The sequence below is a fragment of the Chrysemys picta genome, chromosome 11, assembly GCF_011386835.1.
Source record: "Chrysemys picta bellii isolate R12L10 chromosome 11, ASM1138683v2, whole genome shotgun sequence".
Lineage (NCBI taxonomy): Eukaryota > Metazoa > Chordata > Testudines > Emydidae > Chrysemys > Chrysemys picta.
Window position 1 is genome coordinate 69,204,748 of NC_088801.1, and position 19,758 is coordinate 69,224,505.

General features: G+C 52.8%; 2 protein-coding genes across 2 annotated transcripts in view; both read left to right on the forward strand.

The window, feature by feature from the left end:
* Positions 1-8,895, forward strand: part of LOC135974172 (maestro heat-like repeat-containing protein family member 7) — an 80,140-nt gene extending 71,245 nt beyond the window's left edge. The window contains exon 34 of the mRNA XM_065561096.1: positions 23-8,895. The gene's annotated coding sequence lies outside the window, so the exon portion shown is untranslated. The remainder of the gene's footprint in view (positions 1-22) is intronic.
* LOC135974173 (uncharacterized) overlaps positions 1-14,916 on the forward strand; it is a 266,713-nt gene extending 251,797 nt beyond the window's left edge. The window contains exon 2 of the mRNA XM_065561108.1: positions 8,889-14,916. Within this exon, the coding sequence (XP_065417180.1) occupies positions 10,480-13,257 (2,778 nt within the window). The 5' untranslated portion in view covers positions 8,889-10,479 and the 3' untranslated portion in view covers positions 13,258-14,916. The remainder of the gene's footprint in view (positions 1-8,888) is intronic.
* Positions 14,917-19,758: the final 4,842 nt, after the last annotated feature.

Sequence of the window (19,758 nt, forward strand, 5' to 3'; positions counted from 1 at the left end):
TGGTTTTTTCCCCCTCTCATAGGAGACTTTCCAAGCGTCACAGAAGTACGGGCCAGAGTTAACATGGCATAGAGTTGTTTGTTGGAAATCAGCAGCAGCTTTATTATGCAAGTGTGTGTGGCCAACTTTCCTCACTGTGCACTAGGCTGCGTGTAGCCATGTGACTGAGATGTCGGCCTTCTCTTTTCTGGGCACTGCACCTTTAATAGTAGAGGAATCTTGCTGGCTGCAAGCATCCTGGCTAGGGTTCCCAGGTGTCCGGTTTTCGACCAGAACACCCGCTCGAAAAGGGACCCTAGCGGCTCCGGTCAGCACTGCTGCCTGGGCTGTCAAAAGTCCGGTTGGCGTGAGGCTGGCAGGCTCCCTACCTGGCTCCGCACATCTCCCCGCAAGCAGCGACATGTCCCTCGGCTCCTAGATGGAGGGACAGCCGCAGCCCCATGCACAGCCCCCACCCCGAGCGCTGGCTCCGCATCTCCCATTGCCTGGGTGGAGACAGCGTGCAGAGCTGCCTGATTGCGCCTCCGCCTAGGAGCCAAGGGACATGTCGCCCTTTCCCTGGAACCAGCTGAGGTAAACACCCTGGAGCCCGCACTCCAAAACCCCTCCTGCACCCCAACCCCCTGACCCAGCTCTGAGCCCCCTACTGCACCCAAGCTTGGGGATTGGTCCTGCTTTGAGCAGGGGGTTGGACTAGATGACCTCCTGAGGTCTCTTCCAACCCTGATATTCTTTGACTCTATGATTCCCTCCCAGAGTCTGCACCCCCCCAACACCCGAACACCCTATCCCAGCCCTGAGCCTCCCCTGCACCCCAAGCCCCTCATCCCCAGCCCCACCCCAGAGCCCGCACCCCTAGCCGAAGCCCTCACCTCCCCCCACCGCATTCCAACTGCCTGTCCCAGCACTGAACCCCTTCCCCCACCCGGGGGAGAGCGAGCGACAGAGGGCGGGGGGAATGGAGTGAGCAGGGGTGGGGCCTCGGAGACGGGGCGGGGCAGGGCCTCGGTGATGGGATGGCAATGGAAGGGGCCTTGGAGAAGGGTTAGGGCAGGGGTGTTCGGTTTTGTGTGATTAGAAAGTCAGCAGCCCTAACGCTGACTTTCGGGGGCGGGGGGCAAAGCCGGGGGGCCCTGCTGTAGTCTGATCAATGGCTGGAGTTCCAAGTGGTGCCTGTTGGCTCACAGTGGAGCAAGTTCAGCCTTTCCTTTCAAAAACTCAGCCGGGCATTTTGAAGGAGAATCTCAGCTTTCTTCTTCCTTTCTTTCAAGTGAGTCGCTCTAGATTTTATGGCTGTGGGTAAATACTTGAAAATGTGAACTCCAAAGGCTCAAAAACCAGAGAGCAAATCATTTATTGATTTATTAACCTCATGATTTGGGGGGACATGACATGATTTTTGAACATGGGGTGTTGGCCCTACTGCCTCTGCGTCTAACCCTTGGCAGGGGGAAAGGTACTTCCTCCTCGTGGGTCGCCAATTTAGGTTGGACGTATTCCTGAAGGTTTCATAACATGACATAATCCTTAATTAAAGATTAATCTTGAATTCATGGAGACACCAAGCCAATCCTGGAGGCTTGGCAACCCTACCTGCAGCACAAGCCACCTTCTCTCAAGAAGAAACACCTACAAGCGACGTCCCCCAGCTCTGCCCACTCTCTGTTTTCTTGCTCCATTTTATCATTCTGTCTTCATCACAAATCACCCTTTCCCCTGCCCTGTGGGTCATTCTATCTGTTCCTCTTCCTTGCGTGTCTCTCTCCCTCCATCTTTGTTCCTCGTTCTCTGGTCCCACCTGTTTCCTCCCTCCCTTGTTCTCTACCTCATCTTCTGCTTTGCCCACCCTTGATTCATCTCCTACCTAGAAATTTAGCCAGGAGAGTGGGGGTAACCCCCCAATTCTGGCAAAAAGTGGTGTGGGATCTTCAGCAATGACCCCTGATTGGGATCTCAGTTTTACGGCTCCTCCGGCAGGTGGTCCAGCAGCAGAGCGCCCCCTAGCCCCACTGGCTCAGTATTGACACAAAGGACCTCCAGCTCCTGCATTCCAAGCAGTGCAGGCTGGAAGATTCATAGTTGGCCAGGGGGAAATCAGACCAAATCTGAGTGACATTTGATGAGGAGGTAAACAATCATGAGTTAAAAGGTCTTGCAAAAACAAATCCTCAGGTGCCCACAGATGCTCCTACACATTGGCATTCTCTGACATCACGGCCTGCTTCTGTTCCTCCTCCTGGTCATGTGTAGATAAAAGCCTGAAACACTTGGAGAGCTTTAATTTTCTCTGCCCCATGCAGAGGTAACAGGATAAATGATCCACACCTCTGCTTACTTCTCTTTGGGGAAAACACACCTGTTCTGCATTGCTCGAGCCACAGGGTGACTCATGGGAATGCAAACGTTCTCACTGACCTCCCGAGAGCCACATCAAACACGGAGCCGTGGCAGGAAACAAACCTACCAGACTGTAGGTCACGGCAAGTTCGGCTCTGGACTGTATTTCACCTGCAAACTGTTAACAATACAGGCAGCTCTAGAGGGAGTGCCACCAAAACACCCCCGGTTCAGCTTTGTGTTGACAAGAGCAGCTAAGGACACGGACAGTAACAGACCCAGAGCTAGGTTCTTGACACCACTGGTTCCCTAGGGCATAGGTTTCTGGCCCTATGCCCAGTGCAATTCAAATCTGTTGTTGTTATTATTTATTTGGATTTCAGTAGGACCTAACGGCCCCAGTCCATTGTGCCAGGTGCTGTATATGTGTTTGTTATTTATATTACCATACGATTTAGGCGCCCCAGTCATGGACTAGGCCCCATTGTGCCAGGTGCTGCACAAACACAACACAAAAGACAATCCCTGCCATGAAGAGCTGACAATTTATCAATGGGATCAATCTTCACACTGTGCACAGTCTCTTCACAAGCGCACAGTCAACCTGTGGAACTCCTTGCCAGAGGATGTTGTGAAGGCCAAAACTATAACAGGGTTCAAAAAAGAACTAGATAAATTCATGGAGGATTAGGGTTGCCACCCGGTCAGTCCAAGTTCCGGCTTGTGTGTCCAGGTGCCATTTGACAAGACCTGATATCTGGGTTTTTTGGATCTGGAGTGGAAGAGGTGGATCAGAGGGTGTGGTCTGGGAGAGAGGTTTATCTCACGGTGACACTAACACTTTTGACTGGCTGGCCAGGAAGTACCACCCCCTCATATCTGAGGACTTCCTGAAACAATCAGAAACACAGATGGACTGGGGCTGCAATTGCTCTCCAACAGTCCCACCTCTGGGACCCACTTCTGGGATTCACAGCATGGCAGTCAGCACGTCCCAGAGCGCATGTGGGTGTCCAGCACCATGGGGCTGGAATTCCACTCTTGCCCATCATATATGCCAGCTGCCACGCTGCCGCTGGAGGGATTAGGAGCATTTAGATCCCAGGCTGTGATTAGGTCGCTGACGTTCCTTTGTACAGACTAACACCTTTCACCTGGGATTCGGGGCAGGACTGCTAAGGGCGCAGCCGCAGAATGCACGTGGTCCAGTGAAGCTGCATGCAGAAAAGAGCATCTGAGTGGCAAGGAATGGCTTAACTGGGCAGGGTAAGGACGCGACAGGTGAAGCCTCTGGTATGGCACTCGAGGTGTATATGTTCTGTATGCGGCTCCTCCAATACATTACGTAAAGAAGAACCCCACGGACTAGACAGTGCCATATAGGCACAACCCTGCGCAGGGCAAATCCACTGCCCATAGGAGTATGAGGCCCAAAGCTTACAGAGCTCCCCAGCCTGGGCCCACGGCTGTGCCCCACAGGAGGGTGCAGGGTGCCCTCCCCTCTGCTGCTCACCAGCTTTGTCTCTCCACTCCAGTCCTTTCACCACGATGGCCAGTGTCCACAAGGTACTAGCCGGGAGCAGACCCTGCACCCTCCAGCAGGCCTGTTTCAGGACGGCATCAATGTGCAGTAGGTACCTTTAGTTCCCACCAGCGGGGTCTACACGGGCTGGCTAGAGTGCGACGTGCGAGTGCTGCACAACTCACACCCCCATAGAGCGGACTGCAGCGCCGTGTAGACAACCCCGTCGGTGCCTAAAGGGACAGTTAGGCACCTAAATCCAACAATTAGGCACCACTAGCATTCACAAAAGCCCACTCAGCTGCTACCCTGTAGGCACTTAAAGCCCCTAGGCATCTACTTTTCCACTGTTGAAGTCTGTGAGGCGCTTACACTTGGTGGTGGTGGCCCCTGCGCAATAGCCCAGGAATCAGAGCTCTCACCCGGATCCAAATCCCCCCTCTGCCTGATGTGGTCAGGGCCTCGAACCCTGCTCCCACCTCCCAGGAGAGTGCCCAGGCCCCTGGGCTCTGGGGTCTCTCTCCTGGTGAAGCTGTTCCCAGTGGTGCAGAAGCAGGCTGCGGAGCCTGGCATAGCACTGGGCCAATGTTCGGCTTTGGCGCCCGTCTCCCGCGGGGGAGTTGCTGCCGTGTTGTGCAGCAGATGCTCGGCTGTGACTTGGAGACGGGGCTGAAGATGCCTCACGCACTGGGCCCTACAGGCTCTAGCATCTGGTGGGCTCATACCCAAGGGACCAGTTAGGATCTATGATACACACAGTAATTCCTATCTTGGTCTGTAGGGGGCAGTCCAGTAGAGGGGTACAGGGTAACCCTGCCCCAAGGTGTTTCTCACGTCTGTTGCCTGGGGTGCCCCTTCCAGGCCGTCCCTATGTTAGAGGGCAGGTTTCCCTGTCCGGGGCTCAGTCAAGGAGCCTGGTCTCATTGGGGCCTCACCTCATTCTCCTCCTGTCTAGCTGCAGCGGTTGGATCACATCTGTTATTGCAGGCAGCTCCCCCTGGGAGAGACCATTAGGCTGCAAGCCCCAAACTCCCACCCCATTGACGATGCACAACCTGCCCCAGGCCCTTTCCATGCAGAGACGTCCCTTCGCTGTGGTCAGAACACACTGCCCCCGTCCCAGGCTAATCCCTGGTGGCTGGGGCACTGCACTGCACCGTTAGTTCACATTAGTGCCCCACTGAGAGACTTGAAGGGCACCTGCCTCTGTGCTCCTGCTGCAGCTTCTGCAGCCTCCTCTCCTGGCTGCATCCCCTTCCCTTCCTCTGCCTCCAGTTCCCAGGCTGCTGGACCCCTCACGTCCTTTGGCTCCCTAATCCCTCTCCACTAGGCCGTCATAGCACCTTCTAGAGGCTGAAATGAATCCCTGCCCCTCCAGGAATAAATACCAGGGAGGGAGAGGAATTATTTCAGCTCAGTACTAATGTGGACACGAGAACAAATGGATACAAACTGGCCGTGGGGAAGTTTAGGCTTGAAATTAGACGAAGGTTTCTGACCGTCAGAGGGGTGAAATATTGGAACAGCCTTCCGAGGGAAACGGTGGGGGCAAAGGACCTGTCTGGTTTTAAGATTAAGCTAGATAAGTTTATGGAGGGAATGGTTTAATGGGATAACATGATTTTAGTCAAACGAACAGTGTGCCATCGCTGGTAAATAGTATCAATGGCCAATGAGGGTCTGGCTGGAGAATCTTGCCTATATGCTCGGGGTTCTACTGATGCCATATTTGGGGTCGGGAAGGAATTTTCCTCCAGGGAAGATTGGCAGAGGCCCTGGAGGTTTTTCGCCTTCCTCCGCAGCATGGGGCAGGGGTCACTAGCTGGAGGATTCTCTGCTACTTGAAGTCTCTGAACCAGGATTTGGGGACTTCAACAACAGAGTCAAGGGAAAGGGTTGGGACGGCTTTGTGGCCTGCATCATGCGGGAGGTCAGACTAGATGATCATAATGGTCCCTTCTGACCTTAAAGTCTATGAGTCTATGAAGCTGGATCCCCATACTGTAACTTGTTTGTAACGTCCTCATCCTTTCTTCCAGAATTCTACTTCATTTACTTCAATTTCTGCATGTGTCCGAAGGTGAATACATTTTTTCCACTTCCATATCAGTCTGATGCTGTGAGCTGCCTTCATCTAGAAGTAAGTTTCCATCATCTTGATGTTCCAAACTGCTTCCATGCGGATGTGAGATAACCTTCTCTCCAAGTAAAATTCCTTCATCTGGATGCTGTGAACTGCTTCCATCTTTATTTGGATTAAAGAGAAGATATTTCAGGAAGGATCCCTGCTGTTTTGCTTGGTCCTTTTCCTTCTCCAAAACTCATATATCGTACTTTTGTTTACGATACTCAGCTCCGGAGGGTTTTCTTTTTCCTCTTTCTGCCATGGGGCACTTGAATATTGTTATGTACTGTGCTCCCGACTGCAAGCCTTATAGTGTTAAGGATGGCTGTTGCACCACATGGTTGGTGATTTAAACCACATTGCAGCCATTCCAACATGTCTTTTCACTGCTTAAAGGTTCAATAATTAGTAACATACACTCACTTACCTATTAAAACAGTTAGTTACAGCGTTTACATGGAAACAAAATGACCTTTTTTGACGTTATAACCTGACACCAGTTGTTTGGAAAGTAATCCCCTTCCTCACGGTTACCCGCTTGGAGGGGGACGTCATCACTTTCGTAGTCTATTAAGCGTTAACGCTGTCACTTTTCTTTTATGGACCTTATTTATTACATGTGAACCAGTTATAACAAAGAAGTTCATAATTATACAGCCCGATAATAATGCTAAGATTTAATAACGCTTAAAGATACTCACATTTTGGATTTATAATGCTGAAAGACATTATTCCTTATTCTTTGGCACCAGGAAACACAATTTTCCACAGTATTCGCTCGATTCTTAACCACTTACCTGCGATGTGTGTTAAAATGACCGTTTGACATGTATCAACTCGTGATATCTCCGCTCTACATTAATTTCTGGCTATGCGACCTTGATGTATATTCGAGTTAGGTGTCACTAGCATTGTAGCTCTTGCTACTGGTGGATGTGTTTCATTATGGCTGAGTTATTGCTTATCAAAATTGCGGAGTGGGTCATCTTGACCCTACGTCGCAAATTGAAAAAAAAATCGCTAAAATATTATTTATTTTTGCAGTAAATAAAAGATTTGACATACTAATAAATTCTCAAAAATGTAGAGAAATTAATTATAATTCCTATTCCCTCTGTATGCACATGGGAATTGAAATAATGACATCTTCCTTATTTTATTTGTATTTTTTTCATCTTTTTCATTTTTTCCCCCTTTTATTTTTTTTTATTTGATTTTTTTCCTCGAATTTGGCACCCCATTTAACTTGGCACCCTAGGCGACCACCTAGTTCACCTATATGGATGGGCCATCCCTGCTTCCAATATATTAAGAAATATGTTAGAAAGAGGCCAATGATCAGTTGTTCTCCATGTCCACTGAAGGGAGGACAAGAAGTAATGAACCTGCAGCAAGGGAGATTTAAGTTAGATATTAGGAAAATTTAATAAGAGTTAAGCTCTGGAATAGGATTTCAAGGGAGGTCGTGGAATCCCCTTCACTGGAGGTTTTAAGAACAGGCTGGACAAACACCTGTCAGGAATACACCAGGGTTACTTGGTCCTGCCTCAGCGAAGGGGGCTGGACTGGATGACCTCTCAAGGTCCCTTCCAGGCCGATATTTCTGATTCTGTTGGGCTCTATTGTAAATGACTGGATAATTATAGTCACTTGAAAAAGAAACCAAGACCCATTTGTCTTGTAACCACCCATTTCGTTGTCACTTTATTTCATTCAATTAAATTTTTTGAAGAAAATCCATTCTATAAACACCTGCATTTTTAAGCACCAGAAAGGTCAGTGAGCCCCTGTCATTCTTACCCTCGCTAACCCATGACTTGAGACCTACTGCTACGCAGGGCCAGCTCCAGCTTTTTTGCCGCCCCAAGTGGCGAAGCCAAAAAAAAAAAAAAGATAAAGCCGCGATCGGCGGCACTTCAGCGGCAGCTCTACAACGCCGCTTCATTCTTCGGCGGCAATTCAGCGGCGGGTCCTTCCCTCCGAGAGGGAGTGAGGGACCCGCCGCCGAATTGCCGCCGAAGAACCGGATGTGCTGCTCCTTTCCATTGGCTGCCCCAAGCATCTGCTTCCTTTGCTGGTGCCTGGAGCCGGCCTTGCTGCTACGGGGCTATATTACAAGACTATGGGCTGGATCCTTAGGTGGTGGAAAGCGGTGTCGCTCTATTGACTTAAATAAAGCTATGGCAATTTATATCAGCTGAGAATCTGGCCCCATGACCCCAGTGGAGTTACACGAGGGATGAATTCGACCCCATATGTTTAGTTTTACATAGAAGACTGGACTTCACACTTCTTTCCAGCTACAAGTTTCAACCTGCAGTCTACAAAAGCAATCAGCATTCCAGCACAGTTTAATAGTGTATTAAACGGGTTAGCGCATTCATGTGCACCACTGCCCTCTACTGGATGGAATCCAAACTACTCAACTTTTCCATTATTAAAATGTATTATTTCGGGGGTGCCATATTTACATACTACCTTATTAAAAAACTTTTTGGCCACTACCCTGGTGCTATTATTTTTAGTAGGAAATGCCTTCACTCATTCTGAAAAGGAATTAATTATTACCAATAAATACTGGAATCTTTCCTTACTTCTTGGCAATTTATTAATAAAATCAATTTGAACCTGTGCCACGGCCCAAGCCTTCGTTGGTGCATCATGGGTTGCCAGTGCAGAGGACAAGCCTCGTCCTGAATGTACCGCACACAATTCCGCACCCATATTTTAATATTATTCTTTCCAGGGGTCGGCAACCTTTCAGAAGTGGTGTGTCGAGTCTTCATTTATTCACTCTGATTTAAGGTTTCACGTGCCAGTAATACATTTTAACATTTTTAGAAGATCTCTTTCTATAAGTCTATAATATATAACTAAACTATTGTTGTATGTAAAGTAAATAAGGTTCTTCTTCGAGTGCTTGCTCATATCCATTCCATTAGGGTGTGTGCGCGCCGCGTGCACGATCGTCGGAAGATTTTTACCCTAGCAACACCGGCGGGTCGGCTGTGGAGCCCCCTAGAGTGGCGCCTTCATGGCGCTGAATATATACCCCAGCCGACCCGGCGCCCCCTCAGTTCCTTCTTACCGCCCCTGACGGTCGTTGGAACTGTGGAGCGCTGCTTAGCTGTTCTCCACTCTCCCTAGCTTCGTTAGTCATTCGCAGTTATAGTTATAGTTGTAGTTCTAGTGTTTATAGTTAAATAGTTTTAAAGTTGTTCTAGTTGTTATTGTAGTTCAGGGGATTAAGGGGGTCGTCTCCCCCTTTCTCCCCCGGCCGCGGGGCCGGGCTCATGCCCAACGCTCCCGGCTTCAAGCAGTGCGCCTCCTGCGCTAAGCCTATGCCCACGAGCGACCCGCACGACTCCTGTTTGAAGTGCCTGGGAGAGTCCCACCAAACAGATAAATGCAAGATCTGTAAGGCCTTCAAACCAAGGACGATGAAGGAGCGGGACTTTCGGCTCAGGCAACTCCTGATGGAGGCGGCACTTAGCCCGGACACTCCTTCTACGGGCCAGGCTCCGGCGCCTAGCACCTCGGTGCGCAGTGCCCCGGCGGCACCGGCTATGACGACCACGCGAGTGGCGTCAGACAAGCCTCCCCGGCACCGGACCTCGTCGGCACCGCAAGCACAGCAAGTGCCTCGGCGCCGGTCATTATCCCCAGGGCATAAAAAAGCCCATAAGACGGGGACGTCCGTGCCGAAGACGCCGGCTCCCCCAGTGCCGGGGGTAGAGCCGCGTCCGCCGGTGGAGCAACGAAAACAGGTGCCTCCAGCACCGTCGACTCCGGCGCCGAGGCCGTTGAGTCCGGTGCAAATAGCGTCTCCACCGAGGCCGGCGGTGATACAGTGTCTCCCGTCGACGCCAGAGACCTTCGCGGCGGCGAGAGACTTAATAGCTCTCACGGAGCCGGCACCGCCTCAACAACCGGCACCGACTGCACCGTTGACTCGCCCGGTCCAGTCGAGAGGGAAACCTGCCTTGATGCGCCCTCCATCACAAGGGCTGGAACCTCGGCACCGATCCAGGTCCCGAAGCAGGTCCCCACGCCGCTCGCAGTCCCGGCACCGAATATCGTCTCGGCACCGGTCGTACTCGCGGCCAAGATCTTCTTCGCGGCGCCGCTCTACGTCTCGGCACCGATATGATCGTCGGCACCGTTCGACATCCAGACGTAGTTCTCGGCACCGCTACGGTCGACGCTCAACGTCGAGGGGCCGCTCCCGGCACCGGGCATACTCCAGGTCCTCGTCGAGGTCCAGATCCGACTCCCGGCACCGACGAGGTCATCGGCACCGGCGCCGGCACCGCACAGAGATAGATCATCTCCGGACCGGCACCGTGCGGCACCGCAGCCCACGGGGATCGTCTCGACGCTCTCGGCACCGCCATGGCCGTCTAGATCGGTGTCTCGCTCCTCGGAGGACCTGTCGAGATCGGCATACCCCCCTCAAGGGCAAGCCGAGGAACGAAACTTGGGCCATTGGCAGGAGATGGCAGAGGACCACTCTCATGGACCATCTCACTGGTCGTTTTGGACCCCGTGGGCGTACCACCAGGAGCAAGGGGCTCCAATACCATCGACCTCTCGCTCGGGTCACTCGGTCAGAAGGGCCCCAGAATCCACCATCTCTCGGCCTCCGCCAGGAGGCATGGAGGCTTCCGTGTCCACGCCACCTGACACCATGGACCCAAGTGCAGGTGATGCCCCGGCCCAAGAGCAGGGGGATCAGGACCCCCCCTTGGATCCAGTGCCACCGGAGGCATCCTCTTCCTCCTCTCCGGATGAGGCAGTGGCGGGCACTTCTTGTACGGGTCCCCCTCCGATAGATCTTCGGGCTCACCAGGATCTCCTGCGTAGGATGGCCCGTAATATGGACCTGCAGGCGGAGGAGATAGTGGAGGTGCACGACCCGATCGTGAATATCCTTGGAGCAGATGCCCCATCGAGGGTGGCGTTACCTCTGATCCGCACGATCCAAACGAATGCGGATACGATATGGCAAACTCCTGCCTCCATTCCACCCACAGCGAGAGGGGTGGAAAGAAAATACTTTGTCCCGTCTAAGGACTATGGGTACTTGTATACCCACCCCCAACCGTGTTCACTGGTGGTGGAATCAGTGAATGCACGAGAGCGCCACGGCCAGCAGGCTGCAGCGCCTAAATCAAAAGAGGCTAAGCGGCTCGATCTGTTTGGCCGTAAGGTTTACTCAGCCGGAGGGCTACAACTTAGAGCGGCGAACCAACAGGCGCTACTGAGCCGCTACAATTTCAACTCCTGGAACTCTATGGGGAAGTTTAAGGAGTTGATTCCCCAAGAGTCCAGGGAAGAGTTTGGAGCCATGGTAGAGGAGGGCAAGAAGGTGGCTCGGACCTCCTTGCAGGCCTCCTTGGACATTGCAGACTCAGCGGCGAGGACCCTGGCTTCGGGTATCGCTATGCGCAGGATCTCCTGGCTTCAGGTTTCAGGTTTGCCTCCGGAGCTGCAGCAAACCCTACAAGATCTGCCTTTTGAGGGTCATGGATTGTTCTCAGATAAGACGGACTCTCGCCTGCAGAGCCTCAAGGACTCGAGAACAATCATGCGCTCCCTGGGGATGCATGTTGTGGGCCCCCAGCGCAGGCCATTTAGGCCGCAGCCTCAGCGCTTCTACCCCCCCCCCCGCCTCGTCAGAGACAGGACTCGGCCCGGAGGCGAGGGCGAGGTGGTAGAAGAAGGTGGACCGGCCCTCAACCCGGCCAGAACCAGGGGCCACCTAGACCACCTTCAGGCCCCAGGCAGAACTTTTGAAGGTGCGGTCGAGGACGGCGCCCCAGTCATCCCCCAGGATCCAGCCCCCTCCTTTCGGGATCGCCTCTCCCACTTCCACCGTGCTTGGTCCCTTATAACTTCGGACCATTGGGTCCTCCGCACGGTGGAGAGGGGATACGCTATCCAGTTTTCTTCATTTCCCCCCTCCTCCCCCCCTTCCCCGTCCCTCTTCAGGGACCCTTCTCACGAGCAACTTCTTATACAGGAAGTTTCTACGCTCCTCGCTATGGGGGCCATAGAGGAGGTTCCAGTGGAATTAAGGGGCAGGGGATTCTATTCCCGTTACTTCCTCATTCCCAAGTCCAAAGGAGGTCTGCGACCCATCTTGGACCTGCGCGGACTCAACAAATTCGTAGTAAAGTTGAAGTTCCGCATGGTCTCTCTGGGGGCCATTATCCCTTCCCTCGATCCTGGAGACTGGTTCGCCGCCCTCGACATGAAAGACGCATACTTTCACATTGCTATTTACACGCCTCACAGACGCTTCCTGCGATTCGTGGTAAACAGGGTGCACTACCAATTTGCAGTCCTTCCCTTCGGCCTATCCTCGGCCCCACGGGTGTTCACGAAATGTATGGCTGTCGTGGCAGCGTACCTTCGTCGGCAAGGGATACAGGTGTCCCCGTACCTAGACGACTGGCTGGTACGCGGTCGCACCAAAGAACAAGTTCGCGATCACGTCCACATAATAGTGCACACATTCAACAGGTTGGGTATCCTACTCAACAAGGACAAATCCACTCTAGAACCTACCCAGAGAATAGAATTCATCGGTGCGGTTCTAGACTCCAGGCGTGCACAAGCCATCCTGCCAGACAACCGCTTTGGCACCATCACGAGCCTCATTCAAGGACTCAAGGCCTTCCCAACTACCATGGTGAGGTCGTGCCTTACCCTGCTGGGTCACATGGCTTCCTGCACGTACGTAACCAGGCATGCCAGACTTCGGCTTCGCCCACTACAGACCTGGGTGTCATCAATATACCGCCCACATCGGGACAGCCTGAATATGGTGGTCACAATCCCGAATTCGGTCCTGACCTCCCTCACATGGTGGCTAGATCACAATGTGGTTTGCGAAGGGATGCCGTTTCACGCCCCACAACCCTCTCTGCACCTGGTCACAGACGCTTCATCCCTGGGTTGGGGCGCCCATCTCAACGAACACCATACCCAGGGCCTGTGGACTGCACCCCAGCTAGCCCTACACATCAATGTTCGGGAAATGATGGCGGTGCGCCTGGCGTGTCAGGCATTTCTCAACCTCCTACGTGGTCGCTGTGTGTTAGTTCTCATCGACAACACCACGGCCATGTTCTACATCAACAAGCAAGGAGGGGCACGCTCGTCAATTCTATGCCAAGAGGCCATTCGCCTGTGGGACTTCTGCATCGCCCACTCAATCCATCTCACGGCATCGTTCCTCCCTGGAGTCCAGAACACTCTAGCGGATTGACTCAGCAGGTCCTTCCAGACGCACGAGTGGTCTATCCGTCTGGACATCATACATTCCATCTTCCAGAGGTGGGGGTTTCCCCAGATAGACCTGTTTGCATCCCGAGACAACAGGAAGTGCCACCTGTTCTGCTTCCTGCAAGGTCGAGCTCCGGGCTCCCTCTCGGATGCGTTTCTCCTTCCCTGGAAAGACCACCTGTTTTACGCCTTCCCTCCGTTTCCTCTGGTCCACAAGGTACTGCTCAAATTGCGCAGAGACCAGGCACAGGTAATTCTGGTCGCTCCAGCGTGGCCGAGACAACATTGGTACACCACGCTGTTGGAACTCTCGGTTCAGACACCGATCCCGCTTCCGTTGTATCCGGATCTCATCACGCAGAACCACGGCCGGCTGCGTCACCCCGACCTGCAATCACTCCACCTCACGGCGTGGCTGCTCCATGGTTCACCCAGGCAGAGCAACAGTGTTCACACTCTGTCCAACAGATTCTGCTGAGCAGTAGGAAGCCCTCAACACGGACCACTTACTTGGCCAAGTGGAAGCGATTCTCCTGTTGGTGCGAACAGCGAGCCACGTCCCCGTTGCACGCACCTATCCCTCTCATTTTGGAATATCTCCTCTCCCTAAAACAGCAAGGGTTGGCGATATCTTCAATTAGAGTTCACCTGGCCGCTATATCGGCCTTTCATCCAGGGGAACTCGCGTCCTCGGTATTCTCTAACCCGATGGTCGTTAGATTCCTCAAGGGCTTAGACCGGATGTACCCACAACAACGTCAGCCCGTTCCGACGTGGGACCTCAACCTGGTTCTTTCCAAGCTCACAGGTCATCCTTTCGAGCCACTGGCCACCTGTTCACTTTTGTACCTATCCTGGAAGACAGCCTTCCTCGTAGCCATCACCTCAGCAAGGCGCGTTTCCGAACTCAGGGCGCTTACATCCGAGCCCCCTTACACAGTTTTCCATAAGGATAAAGTGCAGCTCCGCCCACATCCTGCCTTTCTCCCTAAGGTGGTTTCTCCATTTCATATCAACCAGGATATATTTCTCCCGGTCTTTCACCCTAAACCACATGCTACTCGCCAGGATCAACGTTTGCATTCTCTGGACGTACGCAGGGCCCTGGCCTTCTATATTGACCGCACAAGGCACTTTAGAAAGACGACGCAACTCTTCGTTGCAGTGGCCGACCGAATGAAAGGCTCACCGGTCTCATCACAACGCCTATCCTCCTGGATTACGTCTTGCATCCGGACTTGCTACGACCTGGCAGGTGTCTCAGCACCACACCTCACCGCTCACTCCACGAGGACCCAAGCTTCCTCGACGGCTTTCCTGGCGCAAGTTCCGATCCAGGACATTTGTAGAGCTGCGGTTTGGTCGTCAGTCCACACGTTTACAGAACACTATGCACTAGTGCAGCAGTCCAGGGACGATGCTGCCTTCGGATCAGCGGTTTTGCACACAGCAATGTCTCACTCCGACCCCACCACCTAAGTTGGGCTTGGGAATCACCTAATGGAATGGATATGAGCAAGCACTCGAAGAAGAAAAGACGGTTACTCACCGTTGTAACTGTTGTTCTTCGAGATGTGTTGCTCATATCCATTCCAAACCCGCCCTCCGTCCCCACTGTCGGAGTAGCCGGCAAGAAGGAACTGAGGGGGCGCCGGGTCGGCTGGGGTATATATTCAGCGCCATGAAGGCACCACTCTAGGGGGCTCCACAGCCGACCCGCCGGTGTTGCTAGGGTAAAAATCTTCCGACGATCGTGCACGCGGCGCGCACACACCCTAATGGAATGGATATGAGCAACACATCTCGAAGAACAACAGTTACAACGGTGAGTAACCGTCTTTTTTTAAAATGTTTAAGAAGCTTCATTTAAAATTAAATTAAAATGCAGAGCCCCCCAGACTGGTGGCCAGGACCCAGGCAGTGTGAGTGCCGCTGAAAATCAGCTCACCTGCCGCCTTTGGCACAGGTGCCGTAGGTTGCCTATCCCTGATTCATACACTCCCATTCTGCTACTTGTTTTAGCCTTTTTAAAGTCCCTTCCACTTTTTCATGCATAAACTGATGGGCTACATCAAGTAACTTCTGGTTTTTTGGAACATGGTTAGGGTGATTTGCAGTGCCATCTGTTGGCTCAGATGTGTCAGCACAGACATTGTCGGGCTATATTATCTACCCGATTATTCCAGGCGGTTTTTATACCCGTTTCTTTACTGTGTGCCCTTACATGTCGCACCTTTAACTGTTTAGGGTTTTTTGTTACCCACTGGTAAATCTTTTTTTGAATATGCAATTTTTTTTTATTTGCTGCTTTTCACCTGTTCCTATACCAATGCTGTATCCAAAACTGTATTCCCTTTGCACAAAAATCACTGTCAGCATAAATATATACGGGCTGTGGAGAATTTTCATATTGCCTTCAAACCTGATAAATTGTGTGAAGCTCGGCATGCTGAGCCGATCCATGATCTAAATGTCACTGAATGACTTCCTCTTCTAAGTTAATGGCAGCGTATTTTACACCCCTTTTCCTTTTTACTACCATTGCACTCCCATCAGTAAACCAGACGTGCTTTTCTTGACCCACGGTATCTAATTCTTCCAGTGGGGGGCCTCTACCAAGGCAATTCTTTGCTTCAGAGTGACCTTTGGACATTCATGTTGGGTTTTTTTTTTATATTAGGGCATGTGTTACCATGTCCAGCTTGGACACTGTTTCTGTTGTCACCCCTGTTAACTAAAATAAGTGTTCATTGGGCCATTCAGGTGTTTGAGACTTTACCTCCCATTAATCTTCCTGATAAAATGTACTTTAGAGGACTGTGGGTGCTTTGAATAGTACTAGGGGCTGTTCCTGTAAGAGGCTGAAAAACTGGTACTGCCCATTTGTCCGCCCCGTGGCCTGTTCTGGTGGGCACAGGATGGCACCGTGAAGTGTTTGGTTCAGGGCCTTCAGCATTGACTGCAGGCTTTGGTACCACGTCTCCATCAGGTTCCCCACCTCCATGTCCTCGCAACTCCCAGGAAACTTTCTGCCAGGATAAAGGGGGAAAAGTGACTTCAGTAAGGCCTCACTGGGGGATGGGGGACACACACGTACACAGTAAAGAAAGACCCACTGCAACGAGTCTCAGAACCTGGGTTAACTACCTGGGATTGCGCTGCAGGGCTACATATGGCAGTGTAGACGTCCGGGCTTGGGCTAGAGCCTGGGCTCTGAAACCTGGCGACGGGGAGGGTCTCAGAGCCTGGGTCCGACCTGAGTCTGGATGTCTACACTGCTAGTTTTAGCCCTGCAGCACAAGCCTCAGTCAGTTGACTCGGACTCTGAGATCACAGGTTATTTCACAATGCTTTGAGGGAACTTACAAGTCACACAGCATCACTGCTGCAAGCCAGGCCCTGCGGTCATGCTGGCTGATTAGCACCAGTGTACAACTTGTGCATATTGGTGAGATGGAATCAAAGTGCAGCTCCCAGATAACGTAACATTGTGATGTCACCTTCCCCCGAAGGATCCCAAAGTGTAATCCTAATGTATCACCAGCCACAGACACGCAGCGCCACGGAGATGCAGCCACCTCTGGTGCGGAGCACAGCAACCAGACAGCTCACAGTGGGGACATTTTGGCCATGTGCACTTTGGAAAACCCCTGTTCTTATGTAGGGAAATCCTGATCCTTTCCTCTGGGGCTGCAAGATAGTCACAACAGATCCATTGCAGGGTGCTGGGCGCAGGATTTGTGGAGTCTGTAGAGAAGCTCTGGCATAGGCCTTACAGATCAAGGCTGTGCAGGGGCTCTCTGTGCATGGCTCTGATGATGGATTGAGGTAGGGTGCTACTGGGGCAGGAGGGTCTCCGACCCACACGGATCCACCAGCCCTATGCCCTGATATACAGGGGGCTGGGGCCGGAGGGGGTAAGTAGAGCCCACTGACAGTAACTGCCTCTTTAGGCCTGGTGGGACAGGAAGCTATTAGGGTTCAGCACAGCTGGAAGGATTTTCCCCCATCACGTCTCTCTCCCACTCTGCGCTACACCAAAGCTCTGGTGATCCCTCACCAGGTGGGAGCCTCGGCAGAGGTTCTCCTCGTATTTCTGTTCCCTGCTTTGCACCGCCCCTCTGGTAGCCACCCTGGGGACTTTCCCTCGGCCAAGAGTGACAAGCTACAGATCGGTCCCTTCCTTCCCCACCCGGGGGTCTAGCTTCAGCCTGCCTTCTGAAGGCCCCCGGAGCAGAGTGCAGCACAGAGGAGACCATCTGGCAAGGTCTACACCTCCATCCACATGGCCCCTGTAACTGGGTGATCACCAGTGCCGACAACAGGCTCCCTTCATTGTGCTCCCAGCTGGGAGGGGCACCGTGGAAGACTCTGGTTAGACAGACGCGCTATCAGCCCCTGTCCATCATGTGCTGGGGCAGCCGGAGAGCAGTCATCCCTGGGGGCCTAACCCCATGTCAGGTAAGCCAGGGTAAATTCTTTGTACTTTCACAGCATCTCCCATCCAAAGAGCGAGACAAAGGGGCCATGTGGTGTTGGCATCCGTCCCGTTGTGGAGATGGACAGGTACCGAGATCTCCAAGGTCACACAAGAAGTCACAGACGTCCACAGATAGGCTCCCTCGGGGCAGTCACCCTCAGAGAGGCCAGAGACCGAGTAGGCCTGCAGTGTGGGTAGCCCATTGGTGAGGTGGGGCGGAGGAGCTGGTCCCGTTGCTGCCTTCACAGGGCCTGTCCTGTGGACAGACAGAGGATGAGTCTCCAGGGCTGTCAATCAGGCACCATCATTTAGTTAAACTAAACATTAAAGTGGGAGAGCTCTCTGGGGCAGGTACCACCTTCTTGGTTCTGCGTCTGTACAGCGCCGAGCACAATGGGGCCCTGATCTTACACGGGGCCCCAGTTTAACCCATGCCATGTGTGGCTCTCTGCCCCTCTCTAGTGGCTCAGCCCCCGAGATTTCAGATGGTGCCACAGCCATTTTGCTAAGGGATCTGTTCATTTCACTCAAGCAGTGGAGACTGACGCTCTTCGATTCAGAGCTTCAATCCCAGCAGACAACCTGCCCGGGACACTGTCACGCGAGGCACTGTTGTAATGCAACAAAGCAACCACCTGATCAAACCACCCGAGATTTCAGAAAAGCTTTCGGCTTGCTTAGGGGCTACGCTGTGAGTCTGCTCCGGTTCTAGCTGCTCCCCAGCCCGGAGCTGGTCTCTCCTTCCCAACATGTCGGGAAAGGATGTAAAAGTCAAACGAACCGAACAGTGACTCTGGGGAAAGGTGAGCCCCTGGCGTGAGTGGAGGTGCAGGGAAACCCTGAAATAAGGGGGGTGGAAGTGTGAACACAGGGGCCTTGCGGGAGGGGAATGGAGAGATGCCAGGAGCGCTTGGCGTGTGCAATACACTCATCCCACAGCAGCACCAAAGCGTGCGCCCCTCTAATTAAACTGCCCCCCAGAAACACTGCAGAGTGGGGCAGCGTTGGGCACTCAAAGCTTGAGCTAGGGAGTTAGTCACAGCTAATTGCCAGGGGTTGATCCTCCTTCCAACTACTGAGTGAGGCCGAACACCCTCGAGTCCCAAGGACTTGTGGAGCATGGAGGAAGCTCCCGGGATCAAGCCCGTGGTACTAATTGGGCCTAGCTGTGAGCTCAGCTGTAAGGAGTGAACGTTCCTACAACAGCACCACACCTACGGTAATAAATGTTGATGGGGAAAGGTGCAAAGGGAAGCCACAGAGAGGGAAGGAGTCCAAACAAAAAGGCCTGTTGATATAGCTCAGGGACTGTGTTAATGCCATGCCCCGTAACCAAGAGAAGGGTTGGACCGAAAATCAATGGACCAAAATTGGTGTGTCGGAAATTAGGTCTAATTGGTGAACAAATTCACGAGGGGAAGGGCTGTTGACCCATTGCATCCTTCTGGGGTCCTCAAAAAAACCCAACACTTTTGGGAGGAGTGTGGGGGGGAGAGTCAAGAGGATGAAACTGGCTGCCAACAACCGCTGGCTGAGAGACCGGAGAACAGGAATAGAGGGAGATTCCCCATCATGGCTGCCACCCCCACCAGCTCCTGGGACCCAGAACCCACCATGACTCTGTTAGGTCTTCATTGTCCTGATTCTCAGCAACGTCCAGACAGGGCCAGGCCAAGAGAAGGACCCAGACTCAGGCCACATCTACTCTACAGACCTGTATCGGTATCACTACATCGCTCAGGGATGTGAAAAATCCACCCCCCTGAGTGACGCACTTCTACTGACCTAGCCCCTCGTGTAGACAGCGCGATATTGATGGGAGAGCTTCTCCCGCCAACATAGCCGCCACCTCTCAGGGAGGTGCATTAACTACGCCACTGGGAGAAACTCTCCTGTCGGTGTAGGAGCGTCTTCACGTAAGCGCTACAGCGGCGCAGCTGTGCCGACGCAGCGTTTGAAATGTAGACCTGCCCTCAGTGCTGCAGGTTTTGATTCCAGCCCTGG